Source organism: Neolamprologus brichardi, chromosome 1, assembly GCF_056152115.1.
Source record: "Neolamprologus brichardi isolate AB-2024 chromosome 1, ASM5615211v1, whole genome shotgun sequence".
NCBI lineage: Eukaryota > Metazoa > Chordata > Actinopteri > Cichliformes > Cichlidae > Neolamprologus > Neolamprologus brichardi.
Window position 1 is genome coordinate 17,369,075 of NC_142104.1, and position 23,123 is coordinate 17,392,197.

Below are 23,123 nucleotides of genomic sequence, written 5' to 3' on the forward strand. Positions count from 1 at the left end.
CATCTCTGCCACTGGTCTTAAAGACACAGTAAAAAAAAAGTAGAGCCAGAATTAATTCCAGCTATGTACAATACAGCTGTATTGCTCATACCTAATGGTATGCTCTCGTGCAGCAGCTGGTACTGTCTGATTAGCTCCGTCGTTAACTTAATGAAGCTATTCCTGCCTCGCTGTGATGGATTCACATGGAGGGAATGAAGAACATATACTGTTAAAAACACAAGAGGCTATCTCCTTTTCTTTTAACCTCCGTGAGTGTGTCCAGCCGTGGTGACCCCTCATCATTCACCAGCAGAAAAACAGAGAGATCATGCCAGCCCCAACGAGGATAAACAAGGGGTGGGCTAAATTACGGGTGCTAAAATGTGGCGGAGAAAGGTGGTTTCGCTGTGCCTATTTAGTGTCTAAAAATAAAGCCATGCCAGGCCAAAAAACTGCGTGCCCACAGAGGTATCCGTGCCAGTACCTTTTATACAAAGCATCTTCTCTTAACTTGTGAAGTGTAATGAGCATCCTGAAATGTTCAATTACAGATTTTCTACTAACGAGGTAAACAAAGCATCAAACAGCTCAAAACAAAGGTCTTGATGAGGCGTTTGTATTCAGGTAATACTGGATTTCTCTGAAGTTACGGGGGTGGAAGGTGTTGACAGTGTTAGTGTTTTCCCCTGAGAGAGAAGAACTGGTGTTTTCCCATATTTACGTCAGTATTTACGCATGTGTGTACAGGTCTTTTGAGAGGTTTACATATTGCGGGTAATAGGATAACTCTGGCCTCTAGCAGCAGAGAAAACAGGTGCTTATCTTGTCACAGTTGTTGTGCTAAGCCAACCTTTGACCCCTGGTTAAGAGCCAATTCAGAAATTAAAAACAAGAAATTTGCAGGTCTCCGCCCTCTCCCAGCTCCTGGCCCTGCTCTCTTACATATGCACGTGCACTCACAAAAATTCATGCATGTGGTAAAGGTCAGCCAGCTGATGAATCATTTTACAGCTATTTCCGAGTATCCTATCACTGGTGTTCTGCAACCCAGCTTGTTGAAGAGTGCAATAAATGAGAAGAGAGAGACATCAACTGCGAAGCAAAAAAAAAAAATTAAAAAGAGTGGATAAGGACAGATCGAATCGTGCAGAGGGGGAAGATTGAGAAGTGAGGGGGGAGGGGGGGGGAGCGGAAAGGGAGAAGTTTGCCGCTGTGTGGGGTCTTTCTCGCGTGCATTCACCAACGGAGTCTGGGTTATTGATTTTCAGGCATGAAGCAGGAATCTTGTCCAGGGTTTTACTTTGCTCTGCCGTGTCTGCCAAGCTCTTTCTAGTAACGCTCCTTCACTTTCACATTTCTCTCTAACAGAATAGACGGACTTTGTCGCTTCAAAAATACAACTGCAGCATAACTGCTGAGCAGCTAAACAACTCTGAATCTGTTCATTCTACTTCCACAATTTGAAACAAAATATATTTATATATGGTCAAAAACAAAGGTTTTCATTTAGTCAAAGCATTGTTCATAAGGTCTTAGCACAAATGCAACAAATCTGCATTTAACGTATGTCAAAAAATAAATATTTAATACTGCAACAGTTTGCAACATCTCTTTGAAATATGATGTGTGTAAGGCCCTTTAGTTTTACGATTTCCATGGTACATTTCATTACATTCATACATTTCAACATTTCATAAATACATCTTTGGTTAATGATATTTATGCGGCGGTTGTTGTTTTTTTTTTTTTTTACCACAAAACTTTGTGTCTCCAGGTGAAATTTCAATTTAACTAATGTTACAGCTCCAGTTTGTCTCTGCAAAATTATGAAACGTATGAATCACTTATTCTTGACTTCTCAGTCCTCTTTTTCCCTTGGGTTATTTTTGTAACGAGCATATCTGATAAAAATGCAAGGCACAGCATTACAAATATCGAATTTTCACAATATATTTATAGCTGTTTGTGTAGCTCTGACATAATCAGAATATCCTTGTCATCGTATTACTAAATATTTGACTGGTCATCAGGCTGAGAGTATGCAAGTGACTGTTGTAAGAACGCAACTCCATTAACTTTAGTCATGTCCATCACCATGCCTCTCACACCAAATATAAAACATACACACAGAAACATAAGCATGCACACACAGACATGCTGAAATGAACTCTCCCTCACATATATAAACTTGGATGCATAAACAAAGCAGCCGAATGACTGAAGGAAATCCTCAGACGCACCAAAACAGACGCACACGCAGCTCTTGGAGAGCACACAAGTTATATGTGCCGAGGATACTTGCTAAAAATCAAATGACAAACCCAGCACAGAATACAACGTTATTTGAATGCGACTCAGAGACTGGGTAAAGAAAACACGCAAATGTTGACGTGTCGCCATCAGAAGAAACTTTAGCAAGAAATTACATTTTTGAAGCCACAATATTAGCAGGTTAATGTGAAAGACATCAATCATGTTTCGTGGATAAGACAGTGGTTCAATTCATAAAAAGCCTCTTCGAGGGACTAGAAAGTTAAATACATTTAAACAGTCCGCTGTTTTGCCGATTAAAGAAAGTGATGAAAAGTACGTGCGCCATGTTGCAGACAAAGAGTCCAGGAATAACAGCATGAGATGGAAAAAAAATCATACTGTGTTAATTTATTGATATTTATTGGTCTCCAATACAAAGTGCAATAAGTCCCCTTGTAAAAAGCCAAATTTGAGAGGAGCAGGATCCTCCAACACTGAAGCCTCAGCAGCACTACATTTTGATATTTTTCATTGCATCGATCATGATAATAATTAGATGCGGAATCCAAAAAAGCCAAAGAAATCAAAGCTTCAAAGCTAATTCTCATTTTACAGCAGACATTAATGTGGAGTTCAAACTAAAAGTCAAAAGCCATTGAGATTATAATATAACTGCATCGTTTTAAATCACTTTCCATGATAAATTACCTGTTTGACAATAGGTCCATAACCTGAAACGCATCAACCTTTACACTTTATTGTTAGAAAATACCTCCCACAGAAAGAAGCTGTCAAGTGCTTGACGTTAGTTAAACTCAGCCTGTGCGTCTCCCGCATTATCTTCAGGCAGAGGAAGGTAGAGAGCAGCCTGTCCTGCTGTAGCCTCAGGGATCAGGGCAGATCTGGGATTGAGGTTGATAATGAGCAGGGGGATAAAGTAGAGTTATGGAGGTCTTATCACCCTGAGCCCCTGGGTCACACAGTACTGCTGGTGGTCACAGACAGTTTAATCATTTTAAAAAAAAAACCTCGCAGTTTTTCATAATAAAATGTTGTTTCTTGTAAATAAATGAGTCTACTTTTTGGCTTCTTGCAAAAGTTAATAATATGTTTACATGAGGAATGAAGGTAACAATTTTAGCATTGTGACACAGCTTTTACATCACTTTTCCAAAGATAACAGTCTCATTACTGTTTTCTTTTTCTTTCTTTTTTTGCCTGAAGTGTAGGATGGCTTGACTTTGGGTGATAGCAGTGTTAGACCTTGTCACTGTGAGTGTGTGGGGGTCAGAGGGAGACAGAGGTGAGTGGGGTGGGGGGTTGCTAGTCCCCAGGCTGTGATTTGTTAAAGTGCATCAGACGGGAGTTGACCAGAATCTGAATAAATCACTTCAGTGGCACCAGTGACAAAAACTTGATAATGCCCCTCTGTTATCTGCAGGCTATTTGGTGCTAATTATTGAGCCAATAAGAGGGACATTTGTGTAACTGCTTCTACCTTTTTAACGAGTCCATTTCAGTTTTAAAGATTCCCCATGGACACATATGAAGTTCTATAAAAATCCCCCAAGTTGGCTTGGCTTGAATTAAAATGGCTTTTTTTCCTCACAAGAATTTGCAATTACCTAGACAGATGTTTTTAAATTTTGCCTCTTCTAGTTCTTTGTCATCATAGCATAAATAGGTAGATGTTGAAGAGATCTGACGTCTCTGAAAAGTCCATTCTCAACATATGCATACTGGAGGCTGCGGATTTTTACATGATATAATATATGCTATTTGCATGTGGAACTGTGACTGGTTTCAAAATGGTTCACAAAACAGTCCTATTTATACAGCCATTGCATTGAGCACACACTTTCCCCTTCAGCAGACCAAGTACAATAAGTACAAATACAGTTCAACAGTAAGCACAATAGGCAGTAGGAATTGAATTTAAGCCATGCTCAAATAGAGATGCAAAAAAACCCCAACAAGAGTGAAATGTCCTGTATTGTGCAACACAATGAATTTGCATTGGCACCGGGGGGGAAAAGCAGGTTGGAGTAACTTGTAGGAGTATCATGTATGATCCCAGCCTGGATGAGTCAAGCAAGGATTGCCTTACCATTACCATTCTTACTTCAGGCCAACCGCAGACACAGCAGCTGATGAAAAGATTAATTAGGGGAGGTTAAAAAGCCATTTGATACTGCTGAGTTTGATTTAATGACGTGTTTTAGGATTAAAAGAGTACCAGCAAGCTGAGAGGTTAACGGCAAACAGAGCTGCCTTCTGCTAATCACTATTATTCTACTTGTTTGGTAACTTTCTCCGACCCTTTGAAAGCGAAAAACAGAATGTTTTTCAAAACAAATGTCAACAGAGATATTTAGGAAGAGCAGCAGCAGTCCATCAGCATTTCCATGGCAACAGCGGTGAAAACAGGAGCAGGCCTCCACTTCTTCCCGCATGTCAGCATGTATCCCATTATGGTTGTACTGTGTGGACAGAAGAGTTCTGCCTGCTTGCCACAACTTTATTTATTTTACTGTCTTTCATCTGCAAACCACCACCAATCTGCATCAGAGAGAAATCCACTCTGTGTATCCCATAGGTGTCATTTAGGATTGATTCCCTGGAATTAGCAGGCAAAAGTAGAACCATGTGGCTGTCTGTCTCTCAGTCTGTCCTTACCAACACCTGAGATAAAGCGTTTTGGACATGGAGAAATGGCACATGGCCTCCTGGAAAATTAACATCTTGAGTGTCTGTCACTCTCTGCTTAATATTAAGGACAGAAGTGATTGTAAGTACAATCCACTACAGTGTGATTTTTAGATAAACACTGCAGAGTATTTGTTGCTTTAAACTAGATAATGCTATATAACTAGTTCTGCACTTCATTACTGACGCATATTCACCAATGAAGAAGACATGTTCAAGATTCCTGCTGAATGGCTTTAATTTCAGCGGCACAACTACAATCCATCTGATCATTTCTACTTTTTTCAGTATTCAAAATATATATTTTAAGAATGTTTGAGCTCTTCTGATTCACACGACCTCTGCAGAAACACTGATAAGCCAGCGTGAATCTGCTTTTAGCCAAACTTAGGTCCAAGGTCACAGACAACACAAGCGCTTGAGCCTGTTGTATATCACGGATAAGCAGTGTTATTATTTATTGATCAAGTGTCATTCAGTTGCAAGGTCTACTTAGCTGGAAAACTGGACAGTACAAACACTGACCTACAATTCTTCGGGAAAAAAAGCTAACATAAATAAAAATGAGGACCACCAGCAGCTTCAATATTTCTGAATTTGTATCTGGCAATGTTTATCATATGTGCGCTACACCCTACCACAGAAAACCAGAGTCATCATAAAGTCTTTAAGTGGTTGTTCACTTGAATTTGGCTCTAATGCTAAATTTAACTCTGATTAAGTGGTTTCATACGCAAAAGATTACCGTATGTAGAAAAAAAAGAAGCTATTGACTGAAGTTTTGCCTTGCAGAGTTCACCATTAGTAGGTCTTATTTATTCGTCTGTTCATGTGTGGATTTTGTAAGTAGAGAAAGGAGGGCAAATATCAAAAATGCACAACCAGCATTTCAAGTTTGTGCAGAAATTGGAAATTTATTGTTGAAAACATGGAAACTTTGTCAATTTTTGCAAAATAGCCGTTCAGTTTTTTTTTTTCATACAACATATAAAAACAGAAGCATAGTAAGCATAGTAACAAATACGGGATCAATTATTACACAAACACCAGCAGCCATATGTTTAATATTTTTATATATAATTATTAGTGTCACTATTATTACAGTTTTGCGACACACACACACACACACAATCTGCATCAAAGAGACAAAAAAGAACAAAACTTTTTAGTGTTATTACACATAAGTACAAACGAAATCTTTATGCATATATATTTGTCAGTCTTTCCACTTTAGGTATTTATCTTACTGCACAAAAAAAATTCTGAATATACAGAAAACATAAATTAACTTTATTGGAACTCCAGCTTGCGTTTCTTCCCTGGGAACAACTTAACGCTGCAAGTACTAAAGTCTTAAGGAGGTGGTAAAGAAAAAATAAGATTATATATTTCATTTTTAACATTATTCAGTTTACATATACAATAACTAAAACTAATTGCTTTTTAAAATCAAGGTATGGCCTCACTGATGTTTTAACTTATATGAAATTATGTTCTGCTTTGATTACTGCACACAGTCATTCAAGCAATTCATATCAAGTAAAAAGCAAGCGTACAGGACAAAGTTGACTGATGCAACATGGAACATCTGCCACTTGATTGATTCCTAAATCAAATTGCCCATAGAAACGACTCAAACTATGGCTTTTAAAGGAGCTTTTTCACCCTAATACATGGCCCATTAGCAAATGGCCATTCATCAAATTAACCCTACCTCGAGAGAGCTGCCAGCATCTCAGAAAGTACAGTGCCACAGTGCTCTCTGTCTCCAGTCAGGACACACTCAGCAGCGCGTCCACTTTGCCATGACTGTGTTTACCTCAGGAATACACAAATGCAGCTCACTGCAGGCTCTATTAAGAAAGCGAGACCAAACCTCTCCTGATCCACAGAACACAGACTGCTTCACCCGCTTGTGTTATTTACAGAATTTAGTCTCATTCCCTTGTTGTCATTTTGTAGATTTTTTTTTTTTTACTAATGCTGAATATTCTACATTCTACATGCAGCATATGAAGCATGAATTATTTCTCTCCACATGTGATTATTCACAGTTTTTCTTATGAACATGAAGCAGTAAAGCTTGGCTCTAAATGTTCCTGAGAGCATACAAATGCAATAATCAGCACACTTAAAACACATAATAACACACACAACTATATTCTAAAAATTCACGAAAATAAACAGGTTTACCAAACCTTTAATTAGCATGAAGTTGTGTACTTTAGCTAGAATTAAGGAGCTTCAGGCCCAGCTGTGGTGAGCCTGATTACTTAATAATATGGTGATAAATGCAACTATCAATCAAAACCCCTGACAGGACTTACAATTCAGGAGAGATCGGCCAAAATAAGAGCTGCTGACTCTCTCATTGTGGCGGTGTGTACGGGGGTGTGTAAAAGGATACGCGGTGCAGTCAGCAATGAAGGTACTTGCACCAGTGCAATGACAGGAAGAAATAAAGTGTCACTTTTTATTTACAGAGCACAGCGGCAGTAACTACAGCTCTGTCTCGCAAACAACAGTTGTGCAATTTAAAAGCTAAAGTCACGCACAGTGGAGGACAACAATGACACTGTGGTTGAAACACTGGTGGAAGCCACAGTAAACACACCTTACAGTACACTGAACATAAAGGCTTCCTGAGCACAACACAACTGGTTTTGATGGCAATGATGAAGTAAGATCAGCAAACAGTGTTATGTTTGTCTTCCACCAGAAATTTACATTTCAGATTTTAATTGTTTTATGCATATCAGTAAAAATATGTCACCCAGAAACTCGGCTAACTTTGTATTTTTATGAAATATTTTCACACCCGCATATCGCTGTAGTCATTAGAATGGACTCTTTTTTGCTTTCATGTAATCTGCTTTGCTTTAAAAAAAAAAAAAAAAATCACATTTATACATCAAGTATTTTAATAATCTAATAAAATAATATTTTTTTGGGATATTGTCCAACCTGGAGACAGTTAGGAGGGTGAGATCATTTGAAATATTCAAGTAAAATGTTAAAATATGCTGCAAAGGTTTTCAAATGTTTGCTGCTTTGTTTTTTCTTTTGAAAATCATCGACTGCAAAAACTCAATCGCATAAACTCCTGGTTCAAAACAATGCCAGGTGAAAGTGTAATAGCAGTTTTAGTTGGTTATTTAATACTCCTAAAAAATATTTGTGAAAGATGAATAACACAGTTAAATGTGCAGTGATGAGTTTTAAAAACAGCTCTTCTTAAAAACAAAGGGAATGTGTGCGAGTGTAGGTTTTCATTTAAATACAGTGAAGTGTGCGAATGATTAAAGTGCAATCAAATTAAACGTGGTCATCTCTAACAAAACACAAAAGTCCAACATATTAAGAACTCTGTAACATCTCGATGACATGCATTCTGATGAAATAATTATTTTACTTATTCTAACTGTTATGTTTCCTGAAATATTCCGTATCTTTCTCTCATACGCACACCTATCCTCAGTGGCTACTACTTGTTTTGGCCCTTTTCCTCCACAAAGGTCTACTGTGCTTTTCTGCAGGTTGAAAGTTTTCACAGCAGAGATGACACGAAGCAAATTCTGGCTCTGAGGTAAATCACTGCAGCACTTGGGACTGCAGCTATTCTCTCTCACCTCGCCACTTTTAGCAGACCGTGGCTGATTTCCTTCCTTGCGTGACTCCAGAGTGTAAACACACAGCCAGAGTGACTCATCACTATTTCTCACTTCCACGGTCTGATATAAACACATGAAAAGGGTCAGGGGTCATTTTGAGGTGGTGAGTGGGTGGGTGGAGGGCCAGTATGTCTCTCCATAAGACATCTTCCATTCTCCAAAGAATTCACAGCTTCCTGTGGCCAAAGCCGCATGCCTGCCCACTCTAGCCTAGAGGAAGGAGAAAGAGAAACACAGTTAGAATTAGGGAGAGAGATGGACGGACAGTTTGGGTGATAGATTGCCTTCTCTGCCACGCTCCTCTTCAGGAAAATGGAAAGAATGCAGTGGGGATGAGGCTGTATCTCTTTTCCCCCGTGACAGGACCAGAAAAAAGAGTGATGGCTAGAGAAAGGATGGAGGGGCTAAATCTGGGTTTGAGTGTATTGCAGAAATGAACTACATTGTGTTTTATGTGCTGGTAAATTGACTTATAAGTCTTGAAAACATTGTTTATCTGCACCTGCCAGCTAGTCTTTTGAGCACATTGGCACTTTGTTAAAATGAGATGCCTAAGAAAGTCCTGATCAGCTCTTGAAGCCTGCAGGGTATTTAAGGTGGAAGGGAGGGATAGCCACTTCCTTTCAGGCCCCAATCTGAAGAAGGGCCAAATACAGTCTAACATAAATCACTTTAAACTCCGCAGCTTTCGCAGTACCATTGTTATAGAGCAGACCAGCGGAAAGAGGCCGGTAGCAGGTGGAAATAAAAAGCCCTTTGACAACCATAAGGTAAGATTCTTCCCAAGATCACCACAACATTTACACAAGCCAAAGAGAGAAATGTCTGGTTGCCAGCACCAGTCTGGACACATATACACACCAATATTTAGTCAGCGAGACTCTCATATACACTGATACATGAATACATGTATCAACGGCATAGGCAGCTGCAAGAAGCACGCAATAACAACGATGATGCAGCCACTGACTGCACAGAAAAGCAGACACAGAGCCAGACGGATGGACGGATTCACACTCTTATTTTTCCCAAGTCCAAACGAACATGTAAGTGGTGCGTTGAGCTTAAACAAACACTGTTAAAATAACATCTGTTGGCTTCGTTATAGTGGCTTTAAAATGTGGTTTGTTGCAGTTGAGTTTGGAGATGAAAGCATTATCAAATACAGGAAGGGAAATGAACAAACAAACTGCTATTTTTTTTTTCTTTTCTTTCTTTTTTTTTGTGCAACAATATTTGTTCTGTTGTGTTTTTCTGTCACACAATTTGCACAGATTGCCACATAGGTCACACCCCCTTCATCTCAGAGCAATAACTTAGTCAAATCACAACACACAGGCACACACTTTATGGTGGTCTCCACTGAGGTTAAATTTCAAAAGATAAATAAATAGTTGGACTGCATTCATTTTTTACAGTTAAAAAACTCAGAGGCGATCGTGGCCTTTTATTGTGAACAGATGTACCAAAATTTACCGAATCTGATGCCATTGCCCCTTGAAGACTTGGGCAGTGATTTGCAGTGTGCTGAGGACACTTGTTTGTTAATAACCTGTTCATTTTGAAATCATAGACACTTTCTTTTCAAGCACGCTTCCTCTCATTAAATGCAAAACCTCTGGTGGTGAGCCAATGAGGCTGTTAAAACCTCCCTGCTGTGTACACAGTTTTAAAAAAAATTATAAACTTTTATATTTTTGTTTCCACAGTGATCTACACATTTGCCCAACAAGCAAAAGATCCCTGGTTTGAACCTGGGAAGAGACACAAATCCCTTAGGAATTGCATCAGGAAAGCCTCCGCTGTATAAAACCTGCCAAATCAAACACGTGGAGCTACCCACTGTGGTGACCCCATCTGAATAAGGGAGGAGCTTCTTTATTTGATTTGGCTGTATGAAACATTACTGTTGTTTTGCATATTTTGTGAGCAGCTAAACTCAAAACATGAATGAAGGCGAATCTAAACAAATACAAAAACTCAACACAAAAAATGAATCTCTAAATAATTTCTAACAATTTAAAAAGGCTATTTAACAAATCAATTCACATTTTTCACAATAAATAAATGAATAAATAATTCAGACAGATGCCAACATTTTACCCTCCTCTTTTGTTGAGCTCTTGACTAGTCCTTCAGGGGTTACACTACATTGCACTTACAATATTTAGGCTTCTTTCTTCATTCAGCCTCTCCCTGTCCTCTCATTTATTTCCCTGGCACTGCCTACCGCACCAACCACACCTCTCCTAACGGGTGTACTCCTCTCTACTCCTCTCTTCACTTGGGATCATAGCCTAAACCTGGCAGGGTCTCTGTCACATGATGCCCATGCGCGTGATGCTTCGCTGGGACCCCCCTCCACTCAGGAAATGCTCCCGGCCTTTTTCCCACCCTAGTGTTCCGCTGTGGAGAGCTGGGCATCACAACTGAATCCAGTTACCATCCCAAAGCATTCCTGACTGATTCCAACCACTGCCTGGCAATGGGTTCCCACAGACGACAAGGATATGCCCTCATTTCAAGAGCACTGGGTATCAAGTTGTGAACTACCAAAAGCTGTTTATGGCAGAACAGAGGAGTTTGAGCTCCACAATAGGCAATTATAGTGCCCACTCATCCCCCTCCCCTTCATTCAATTTGTGGTTTGTCTGTAGGTGGATTCGGTTATGTGCAGATTAAAAATAGTCAACCCATTCCAGACAAAAACTGTGAGGGACATGGAACACACATTGCACAAACGATATCTCCCATTGTGGTGTACTGTTTGGGAATTCTTAATTGCTTTTTCCGAAGCAGCTTGCCACAGGAAAATCCCCCTTCAGAGTAAAGAAAAAAAGAGTCGGTGGGCTGTGCGTAAACACCATACATATTATGTAAACACATACGTATAAACCCATGTCGCCCCATGTGCACCCATCAAACTGAAATCAAGGCAATATCAAAGAAGCTAACCTGCAGCAGAGCCAATTGCGGCCTGTGTGTGCCCTCCCTCTCTCTTTTGTGTTCTCCGCTGTGGTTTCTGCTTCAGCTCTCATTATTGATGTCTTTGCCTGCATTAGACAGACCATGATGGACCGGCCCTGGGAGGTGTGCAGGACTCCAGGGTGGAGCACCAAACAGGCTCGAACTCACTGTGTGGGATTGAGTCTTTTCTTTTTAAAAAAAATAGAGGGAGAGAGAGAAATAGTAAGGCCGTGATGCAGGAAAGCGTCTAAAAAAATGTCATATTTATGTTGAGCACAAAACAATGTGCAGCGACTTTTAAAAAATCCACCAGATAATGTCACACAAGAAACAAAAAATCATACTGCCACAAGTATAATGCGTTTAATCAAGGCTTTGAATCAGATAGATACTTTTATCATGAATAAAAGCTAATTAACACACAAAGCAGCTTTGGATGAATCAAACTGAGCCCTAAATTAACTTAAATGCAAAAAACAGAACGATTCAGGAACACGCGTGCATGATGACGACAAGTATGTCCTAGTTTAAATATTCTATGCATTTAAATAAAACTTTACTAAAAGGAAAGCAAACAAATATGAAGACCACACACCATCACTCCCACTGAAGGAAACCGGAAACTTTGAGAAATATCACATGCTGTCATTCAATATTTTGCTAGTGTAACTGCTGCTTTAATCATCTCTTATTCACCAAAATAACCAATCTTACTATTACTCTGACAAGCTTTGCAGTGTATTGTTTTTTTAATTAAACTTTTGATTATAATGTTTTCAAGAAACCAAAATAAAATATTATTTAAAAAATAATGCAAGAAAATCATTGAAAATTGATTATATTAAGGAACATTGTGAAATATTTTTTATAGAAATTGCGTTAATACATAACTAAATATGAAAACAGCCACTGAGCCATTAAAAAAACATACCATGAATGCTTTAACTTTGTAAATAAAATGTATATTGTGTGTCTATTGTATGTAATGTACATTTTTAAATAGTATTTTTCTCTTTCCTTTGAATTCTGCCCTTTTGACTTTCTTTTTAAACACACACACATCCAAAAAGTTACAAACTTACTGAAACACCAGTTTGCTGCTATATACAGGTATATAAAATTATGAAGCATTTTCCCTACAAGTGCTAACCACATTTGGAAAGTCAGGAATTTGTGAAAGCTCCGGACCTGCCAAATTCTCCCCACTGCTGTCCTTCATGTCAAATTATGTGGTACTGCTTATAATCACAAAATAAACCAGAAAGAATTTTACATATGCTTTCATGCTTGTTTTTTCATTGTCTGAAAGGAATGCTTCGACATGAGGATGTCGAAAGAAGACAATTTAAAAAAAAATAAAAAGACAGGGTCAAATTTGCTTTTACATGTGACAAACAAGTGAATCTAGAAGAAAAAGAAAGAAAACAGGAGTGGGAGTGGGCTGTCTATAATTTGACAATATGGCACACGAGGGACAGTTGCGGGAAGGCGTGTGAAGTGTTGCTGAGCAGCCTGGGGTTCTCACAATAGCGTTTTTTAAACCAATGACTCATACTTTGGTATGATAACCTCTTTATCTGTTAACTGATAATGACAAAAAAAAAAAGAAAAAATGCTCCTCTATCCAACATATAAATCTAAAATGGATTACCAGATGACCAAAAGCTTAAAGGACTCTAGTACTAATTTTACAGTTACAGTATAAGATATCCCAACGATGCCTGGGGTTAATTTAACTAAAACAAATTCATTCAGTTCATGGTTTCAATCTGAATTCATGCTGTACGGTATTATTATCTCTGTGGAGGACTCGCAGTTGTCAGTTTAAGTCTAAGGATAAGGTCACTGACCTGACCAACCTACTCAATGTTTATTGTCTGCTGTTTCTCCGAGTTTATCTTTTTGTCTCTCCTCTCCCCCCTTTAATGCTCCCCTCTCTGCGCTTCTAGTCCTGCAGGAAGTTTTTTTTTCTGCAGGGGACCTTCCATGACAATAGAAGGTTATTATTTTGCTATCTAGAATGCCCTTAGATAAATCGTGTTGTGATGTGGCGCTACAGAAATAAAGCTGAATCGAAGGAATTGATAACAACACAGCTGTTAGTGCGGGTGTGAGGCGGATGCAGGCAGGTGGCTGTATGTCTCTGTGTGAGACGTGACACCAGAATGTAACCGATGGGAAACTTAAAACAACTAAGCAAGGCTGTGTTTTCACACTCTTCCACGAATTCCAATTAAAATGATCGCACTGTAAAATTTAATTTTCTGATTAAATAAATCCTCCCCTTTTTTGGGGGAAAGGTAACACAAATTAACTGAGATAAGATTTACTTACACATTTTTATATCCATCAGACTCCGATATCTTCAACATGGCGCACAGGCTGGAAACATTGATTTATCCTTTGATTTGTCAGTAGTGCTCATATAAGTAACTTCGTCTCAGTGTCATACTCTAGGGACCTACGGAAGCGCGATTGTGTGCATCCTTTTAATTTGAGCAAAATCAAACATTTCTATAAAAGTTGTGGACATCTCTGTCAGAATTGATGAGGTTAGAAAAAATATTGAAAACATGTGTTGATGAGCAGATTAGAGGTAACTACTTTTCTTTGTAGTACCGATATCTTATCTGGAAAATTAAATGATCATAAAGCCATTTCTGCAGCAGCTGATTACTGGAGACTGCAGTGCCCATCAAATACACTTCAAATCCACATAGTGGCCCAACGCGCGCAATCAGCGGTCTGCTAGCAATCCCGTCCCTTCTCGATCACATAAACACCACTTAAACGAAAATATACACGACCACCTACAGCGCAGGGAAAGTGATGAGGGGGTGCCTACTCCGACATTAGGACACACTGTTTTTAATTAAAGTGACAATGCTGAGTGAACTACAGGCGACACTGCAGAAGCAAAGAGCCAGAAACCCATCTTACACAGTTAAGAATACAAATTGTGTAAAAATGTTTAAAAAACATCATAACCACATATATATGAATAACATTTCAATCGGATTACTTTTTTTATTTGGGTTATTAATGTTAGTCAACAAAGCATTAAATATGTATCAGAATTCTTATAAATGCGAAATAAACACTTTTATTTTTTACATTTTTCTCGAGCATTTGTGTGCAAAACTGAGAGCTCGGCACTATTTGTGCATTTAAAGAGTTGCTGACATTTCAGTTCTGTAGAACACGTAAAAATAGTAAAAGTAAAGAGAAAAACCTATGTCGTTAAAAAATACGATAATTCAAACTCTGAACCAGATTCTCTTATTAACAGCCATTCATGTCTTTGTTAATTGATTTCAGCTCCCTGAGAGACTGAGATTAGATCTTATTTTGTATGTGTTGATTCGAGCTCATAATAATTAAAAATGTGTTTTTCTTTCTCAGATTTGCAGTCAGTTTAGGTCAAACAAACGACATTAATGGAAACATTTATTCATGTGTTTTTTTGTTCGGGTTTTTTGCTATCCATGTCTTATTCCCGTTTACAAGTACTGTTTATAAAATAAAAACGTATTAGAAAATTTTGCCTAAAAACTTATTTCAAGTTCAAGTCGGTCGAATTTACAGCCAGTTGATCGATTACTTGTCATACACTCCTTGAAACAAGTCCCTGCGGCCTCTCTGTGACCCTCCTCCTTTACCACCGAAGAGGGAAACGGTTTATTAGTTAAAGAAAGAAACATTTAATCAAGTTATTGCACCTAATATTCTGAGAGTCTCTCTGCACCTTAGGCCTAATCTCGCCGACCTTGTATTTTGTTCAGAGTCCAAATCAAATTAAGATCATAGCTTCCGCTTCTTTTAAATCTGTGATCCGCCAGGTGTAGGCATAATGTAATACTCGTGACAAGGAAATTATTTCAAACTTTATAATGTCAAGTCTTTCTTAGATGATGTATGACAACGCAGCATTGCTTTGACTACAGATCACAGCACCTCAGTTTATCATTTAATCACGTAATATCAGATATCAGTAAGTTTCTGTTTTTTGTTGTTGTTTTTTTGTTTTGTGCGTAGTGGCAAGACTGAGCTGAAGAACATGGCAATGCTGCTTAGACTGAATTGGAAAATAATTCAATTTCATATACATACATAGTTTTTTTTTTCATTATTATTATCTATCATAGGTGTGATCCTATGAAATGTAGGCTCTCTAAAGTAAGAATGTGACAAACAAAAAAATGTCTACGTACAGGTCAGCAGATTATTGTAACAACGTGATCAACCAAAAATCTGTTTCAGTAAATACTAGTGAGGCGACCCGGAAAGCCTGTCAGTACTGTGCGCTCTGCGGTGTACCTCCACCTAAGTGGACAAGCATTCCTGAGGATGCATCGCTGTCAAATATTTCAAGATGCGACGTCACGGAAAAGTGCACGACTTCGTCTGCGACACAGCAAAGGGGAGGCTCTGACCTCGGATCTCCAGCCCCAGTGATGATGAACATAATATGCCACCTTTTAGGCAGTTTGTTTGTGTGTGTGTGTGTGTGTGTGTGTGTGTGTGTGTGTGTGTGTGTGTGTGTGTGTGTGTGTGTGTGTGTGCACGCGCGCGTTGGCATACCTGTCCATAGGAGGGGCAAAAAGATTTTCAAAACTCGCTCTTTCCATTAGATACAAAAAAGGCCATTTCTTGTACTTGTACTGTATAATATTCCTGTATTCTTGTACTACTTGTACTAAGTGATATTCTGAGGGTGAATAATACCTTTAATCGATTTCTCCATTATGAAAATATATAACTTTGCACCGTGTGAATACGCAGCAGAGGCCATCAAACAGATAATTTCTTCTTAAACACCAGAGACACATCCCCCCAGCTATATAAATGCTTTTGTATATATAGATATATTTGCAAATAACATGACTCTAAAGAACGTGAGACAAAGAATGGTATGAAGTCATCAGCGGTAATTAAATGCAGTGGGCAGAAAGAGGACGGGAGCGCGCCTGCCCCTGGTGCGCGCTGGGTGGTCTGCTATGCTGATAAATGTGTGGCCCTCACTTCAGGCGATTGGCCGAACAGGCACTGGTTAAAACAATACTTACATTCACTTATCCGTGGTTCTAAATCTCCTTTGCAACAGTAAAATCTAACCTTGGCACGGCTGTCACCTTTGGGCTGACGATGATTTTTTTTTTTTTTTTACAATGAATTGTTTTCTCGATTTCCCTTTGGCGAACTACCTGGAACAAAAGAAAACCGCCCGCTTATGTTTTGGCACTGGGGAATTTAATCAGTTGGAACATTAATAAACCGCGCGATATTTTACTTATACACTGAGTTTGATTAAAATGTGTCACCTCAAACGGAACTCCTTGAAAAGATTACAGGATTTTTGCGCACAATGGAGTCGTCAAACACTGGTTTTACGCACGAACCAAAATACATATATTCGCCTCTTATTTATGTCCACGGTGCCAAAATCAACAGTCACGAACCCCTAAAAAACAATAACGCCGACAGCGAGCAGAAGCACGCGCTCATCTAACTGAATTCAAAAGGTTGCAGGCTGCAGCTATCGAGATCTCCAGGGAACAATAACCAACCTACTGTCAACAGTTTCAGGCTATACTCCTCGACTTCCAGTAGCTCTCGCGCGCAATTTTGTGAGAGAGCAATACAGCGATCTTAAAGTTGGTTTTTCAGTGTTGGAAAAAAAGAAAACAACCATTTTCCAAGTAAACTGTCACTTAGTGCAAGAAGGCAGAGCTTGATCCAAATTTGAACTCAACTTTTCTAATTGTCCTATATTATGTAACATAATGCAAATCGAACAATCTACGTCTCCTGCTGTGGGGATTAAAGAGCTGCATCACTGTTAGTAATCCTGTGAATGAAAGCCTTAAATCCACCTTACTTCAATTCCACGATCATTCGATGGAGAAGTGCCTGCAGGAGTCGATCTCAAGTGCCAGTCCGAGTTTCTGTGTTCAGAGTTCGGAGGAGCTTCCACCTCACTCCTCTTGCGTCCCTGCGTAAATATTATGACTACATTACACAAACAATATTCATGTGTTAAAATGTCCGCATCGACTCTCCGAACAGGCAAGCATATCGCATCAGATTGAGTATTAGCTGATCTAACTGGGCTTTTGCTTGATTTTTTATTTAAAGAAGGCCAGGGAAAATGTTTACATTTTGCTGTATAAACATCCTGCCCATGTTCCTGTCTATCTTTTACAGAAATCAAGAGGGTGGTTTTGAATATGAGGGGCATGTTCTCTGGTAAATGTTTTCCATATACTAAAAATGTGATATAAAGTAGCTTTTTTTAATCGTTTTAATTACAAAGGAGACATAACAAGGCTGCAGTCGTGTGGCTCTTGGGTTATATGGCCTGCAATGGCGGGATACTGCTTGCAGGTTTAACAACAGATATCAGTTGTATAAATAGTGTTAGAATGATCATAACCCTAAAAAGAACATCGTATTAGAGAACAAGCAAAACCAAAATCTGTATCCGAATGCTGAATCTAATGCATTCACTTAAATAGTATAAGCTTATGCAAATCATTAACGGGCATTTGAATTTATTTGTGCTCTGAGGGATGTGTTAGCGTATGGGTCCTTGAAATTAAATGTTATATGTGAGATATATTCTCTATTTCTGTGTAAGGACGGAGGGAAAAGAAAGATTTCACTGAAAAGTGAACGCACACAGACGTGCAAGCTTACAGCCCACCACTTGAGTAGGAGGGCAATCGGGGAACTGGGCGGGTCCCAACATTAGGATGACCAAGACATACAGCTTCCAATGCGCCGATGGCAACAGATAAGTAAAAAGTGAGCTCCTCGGACGCACGACAACACACCAACTGAAGTGGAAAGCGGCTCCTGTTCTTCTCTTTATCCCATTTCGGGCACTGCGTACAAGGCGGTCCGGCTTCAGACTGCCGCAGGACTGAATCAAAAGCAACAGCTAAGAAGATAATCGCGCATTTGCCTCTATCGCCACTATCATTATTAGATTTTTTTTTTCTTTATGACACCAATTTAGTACCTAACTTACTATTTTTTATAGGTGGAAAAGCAATTCTGTTTTTGTTTTCCGTCTCGAAGATTAAATTTAACTAATGACGGCAGAGGTTCAGCAGCCCCCAGCACAGACTCCTGCCCAGAGCAGCCCGATGTCTGCTCCGGAGAAGCCACACGGACAAACGGTGGTGATGGAAACTGCCTCCTCCACTACGAAAACCAAAAAGACAAACGCAGGGATCCGACGACCAGAGAAACCACCTTATTCCTACATAGCTTTAATAGTTATGGCTATTCAGAGCTCTCCAACAAAACGCCTGACCCTCAGTGAAATATATCAGTTTCTACAGAGCCGCTTCCCGTTTTTTCGGGGCTCGTACCAGGGATGGAAGAACTCCGTGCGTCACAACTTGTCCCTGAACGAGTGCTTCATTAAGTTGCCCAAAGGCCTCGGTCGACCGGGGAAAGGACACTACTGGACTATTGACCCGGCTAGTGAGTTTATGTTCGAGGAAGGCTCCTTCAGAAGGAGACCCAGGGGTTTTAGGCGCAAGTGCCAGGCGCTGAAGCCCATGTACAGCATGATGAACGGCCTGGGATTCAACCACATCCCCGAGTCTTACAACTTCCAAGGGAGCGGCGGGGGCCTATCCTGTCCGCCCAACAGTTTGTCTCTGGACAGTGGGATTGGGATGATGAATGGACACTTGGCAGGTAACATGGAAGGGATGGGTCTGTCCGGACACTCCATGTCACACTTGTCGACCAACAGTGGACATTCCTACATGGGAAGTTGTACAGGATCCACTGGGAGTGATTATCCCCACCACGACAATTCCGCCTCCCCTCTGCTCACCAGCGGAGGAGTCATGGAGCCTCATCCCGTATACTCGAGTTCAGCCTCTGCGTGGGCTCCAGCCCCTTCGGCCTCATTGAATAACGGGGCTTCCTACATCAAGCAGCAGCCTCTGTCCCCCTGTAATCCAGGAGCGAACCCACTGCAGCCAAGTTTGCCCACACATTCACTAGACCAACCATACCTGCACCAGAATGGCCACAGCACCACAGATTTACAAGGTAAGTTTATATATGTGTGTGTGTGTATATATATATATATATATATAATTTTCTAATTTAAAAAAAAAAAGCGCAAAAGGTTCAGAAAAGCCGGGCCTGATGTTATAAAGAACATTTGCGAGCTATGACAAAGATAAACGAAACAAAGATTTTATTCAAATTAAGACGCTTTGGTTATTAGAGGATAGAGACAGAGATAATATACTGTCCACATATGTCTGTGGTTTACAGAATTTGATTTCACATATCATGCGCCAAACTTGGGCCTAGTGGAAATGTTGAGTAATTCTGAAGAGCATCACACTGAAATGCGCCGGATTTATTCTGCAGTCAGTAAACATAAGGCTTATCTGTGCTGTGCATAATTGAGGGATTGGAATTAAGGCTATTAAGGAAATGATACAACACAACTTAACCACTTTTTTTCGTAAATAAAGTTCCAGTATTTTGTGAACCATTAAACATAATAAATCAGGTTTATTAAAATAAAACCCAGACAGAAGACCAGGGGGGTTCAAACCTCCTGAACGTGTGGTATTAAAAAATAATAAATCAGATGGTTGAAAGAGTCTACCGGGAGAGTTTAGAGTCACGCCAATCTGTGGACAAAAAAACAAAAAAAACAAGCGCGGTTAGGTCCAGCCTGCCTTGCCTCGAGGCTCTCGGTCCTCCGGGACTGGCGTGCAAAGGGGCCACTGTCAATTAGCCCTTCAAGCCCGCCTCCCCTTTTGACAATCTTTATCGTGCTTACTAAATGGACTTTGGCCCTAAGAGGAATGCATGCATTTCAGTTAGTATAATAGAGTGAAGCTCAATTTACAAATATAAACGTCTTTCTTACACAGAATATAAAGTACCTACACATACAGCCATCTTTTTGCGGTAAAATATGGTAGATATAGAGCATATTATTATTATTATTATTATTATTATTATTATTATTATTATTATTATTATTATTATCACATATAACAGTTTTATTATTAGGGTTTCCAGAACGCATAGCGAAGGTCTGTAGAACTGGATAATTAGTATCAGCAAGTTTACCAATCAAATCGTGTTGCAAATAACTTGTAAGCATTTAAATAACTTTTTATTTCAGAACTATAAACAACATTTTTCTTAACTGGGGGAACATAAAGTAACCTAGCCTTCAAGTACATTACATTTAAAAGTGACCCTTTAAAATTATTATTATTAGTAGCATTTCCATTCATGTTTTAAATGCTTTTTTGCAGGTATTCCTCGGTACCATTCCCAGTCTCCCAGCATGTGTGACCGAAAGGAGTTCGTCTTCTCGTTCAACGCCATGACTTCCTCAGCCATGCACTCACCGAGCAGCGGCTCCTACTATCACCACCAACAGGTCTCCTACCAGGACATTAAGCCCTGCGTGATGTGATGTCCTCCGCGGACAGTCTAGAGACTAGAAGATGGTGTCACAGACTTGAGCCATGAAGCAAAACGGACTGAAATGAACAACGAATGAGTAAACTACCACTGAGAGGCATGCCCCAGTCCTGGAGAGTGCTCACTGCTTCAAGTAGATCGGACTACTTCTCTGTACTGTTACACACAGCGACAGAGACACGGAGACAGGCCAATTAGAAAGCAACCACATAATAATATATAATAATAATTAAAAACAAACTCCTTTATTCCATCTTCATCAACATCGACCAGCGGGGTAAAGCGTGGGCGTAAGACACCCTGCTGTTGTTTGGTACTTAGTCCTGCAGAGCGGATGACTACCACTTCACACTTTTGTTCTTGTGTATTCATCTTGTTAAAGTAGGTCAATGTTTAAAAAAAAAAGAGAAAAAAAAGAAAAAAAAATGCACACATTTCCCCGTCTCATGTTTTTACCTTTTTTTTCTTTTATTTCATTTTTTTGGACTTACATACAAATGTTAGATTCTGAGATGAACAATTATGGACGTTACATAGCCTGTATAATGTAAGTCCATATACTGTATACTGTGTAAAAACAATGACGGCACTTTTTGAATAACCTATAAGCGCAACTTTTTTTTTTATTTATTCTGTAGGCCTATATTTTAATTTCAGGCGAACTGGCCAAGGAGTTATATGCTTTATTGGCAATATTTGTCAGAACGCTTATTATTTGTTTTAAAATGAAAATTGAGGATATATTGTAAACACTGTTATGTCTTTTGTGTCAGATGTATGTAGACCATTACTTTCAGCATTGTATACACATTGGTAGAAGAAGGGGGGGGGGGGGGGGGGGGTCTAGCAAAGGGTCCATCAGCGAGGGTTTGTCTTTAGACTATATTACAACAAAGCATTAAGAAATAAAATATCTTTTCGGCTCTTTAAGCCGGCAATTCCACCAAACGTGATACATTTCGATTTTATCGCACACAGACAATTTTCGGGGGCGATGGTCCTGCAAGCAAACATGCCTTGTAAACAGATGCAAAGACAGTGATCCTTATTGCATAATTAACCCCAAATTAGCTTATTTAAAGATGGGAAGCTTTTTTTGTGTGTGTGTCCAATTATTCAGCAACCTTCTCATGTAAATGTATATTATTGCAATTCTTTAATGTAAAGCATGGTTCGTTTATATGGGTTTTAAAGCACAACCGGTACCCTCGGTACTACAGACAGTTGTCACTGTGGTGCAGTTAGGTCTTCTATTTTAAGCAATTACTGCAGCAGTCTGTTGTTTTCACCTACAGTTGATGTCCAACTTTGAAAATTAGAATTATTAGAAGAAACTAAACTTTTCCCAATCCATTGGTCGACTGGTGAACATTAACAGTCACTGGTTTGAAAGGTTAATCGTAACATGTCTTCGATCTGTTGAGTGTGTGCAGCAGTTAAGGCGTAACAAATCCGAGGCAGAGATCTCACACGCGTCTGGTTACAGGGTGAAAACCTGCAGCAGTCCCGTTGCTTTGGCAGTGAGGCAGTTGTTTTCCTCAGACGCATTTGTCCAAAAAACATTTCTTGCCATGGTGGAAATACAATAAATTGCGCTGATCTAATTTAAGCAGCATAACTTTGTAATAATTAGTTTTGGAGTGTTCCGCAAAATGCGTAATTATACAACAGAAAATTGGCCTAGGAAAATTAAAAACAAAGAAAAAAAGTAGGGCCGATTTTTCATAAAGAAGAACATCTTTATTTCTCATCTAAAACGCGTTGTTTTTGTTACATAAAATAGATATACCAATCATGATACTGCAAAGACACAAAAATAATAAGCAGTTAAAAGTACTCATAAATAATACGCATAACGTGTATTGTACTGTGTAAAATCCTGGTTGTCTTATCTCAGAGTCAAAATATTTAAATTTTACAGATGCAAATTATTATAAGGGACACGTTTTTTTTTCTTTATCAGATTTCTGATCCAAACTGTTGTTTTTCGACATTCACATACACGCATGTCTGTGCGGCTTAAAACCAATTTGGCAATTTTTTCATCTGAATGACCGCAAA

The 23,123-nt window shown here is 39.3% G+C and overlaps 1 protein-coding gene and 1 long non-coding RNA gene across 2 annotated transcripts; one reads left to right on the forward strand and one right to left on the reverse strand.

The window, feature by feature from the left end:
- Window positions 1-8,175: 8,175 nt before the first annotated feature.
- LOC118453680 (uncharacterized) lies at window positions 8,176-17,628 on the reverse strand. The gene is made up of 3 exons (XR_004843395.2): window positions 17,458-17,628; window positions 11,568-11,767; window positions 8,176-8,822 (listed from the first exon to the last, which is right to left on the reverse strand). It is a non-coding gene; the product is annotated as an uncharacterized LOC118453680 (long non-coding RNA).
- Window positions 17,629-18,372: 744 nt separating this feature from the next.
- foxf1 (forkhead box F1) lies at window positions 18,373-21,824 on the forward strand. Its single transcript, XM_006780016.3, has 2 exons — window positions 18,373-19,652; window positions 20,891-21,824. Exons 1-2 carry the CDS (start codon window positions 18,674-18,676, stop codon window positions 21,052-21,054), a joined length of 1,143 nt encoding a protein of 380 aa, XP_006780079.1. The 5' UTR covers window positions 18,373-18,673; the 3' UTR covers window positions 21,055-21,824.
- Window positions 21,825-23,123: the final 1,299 nt, after the last annotated feature.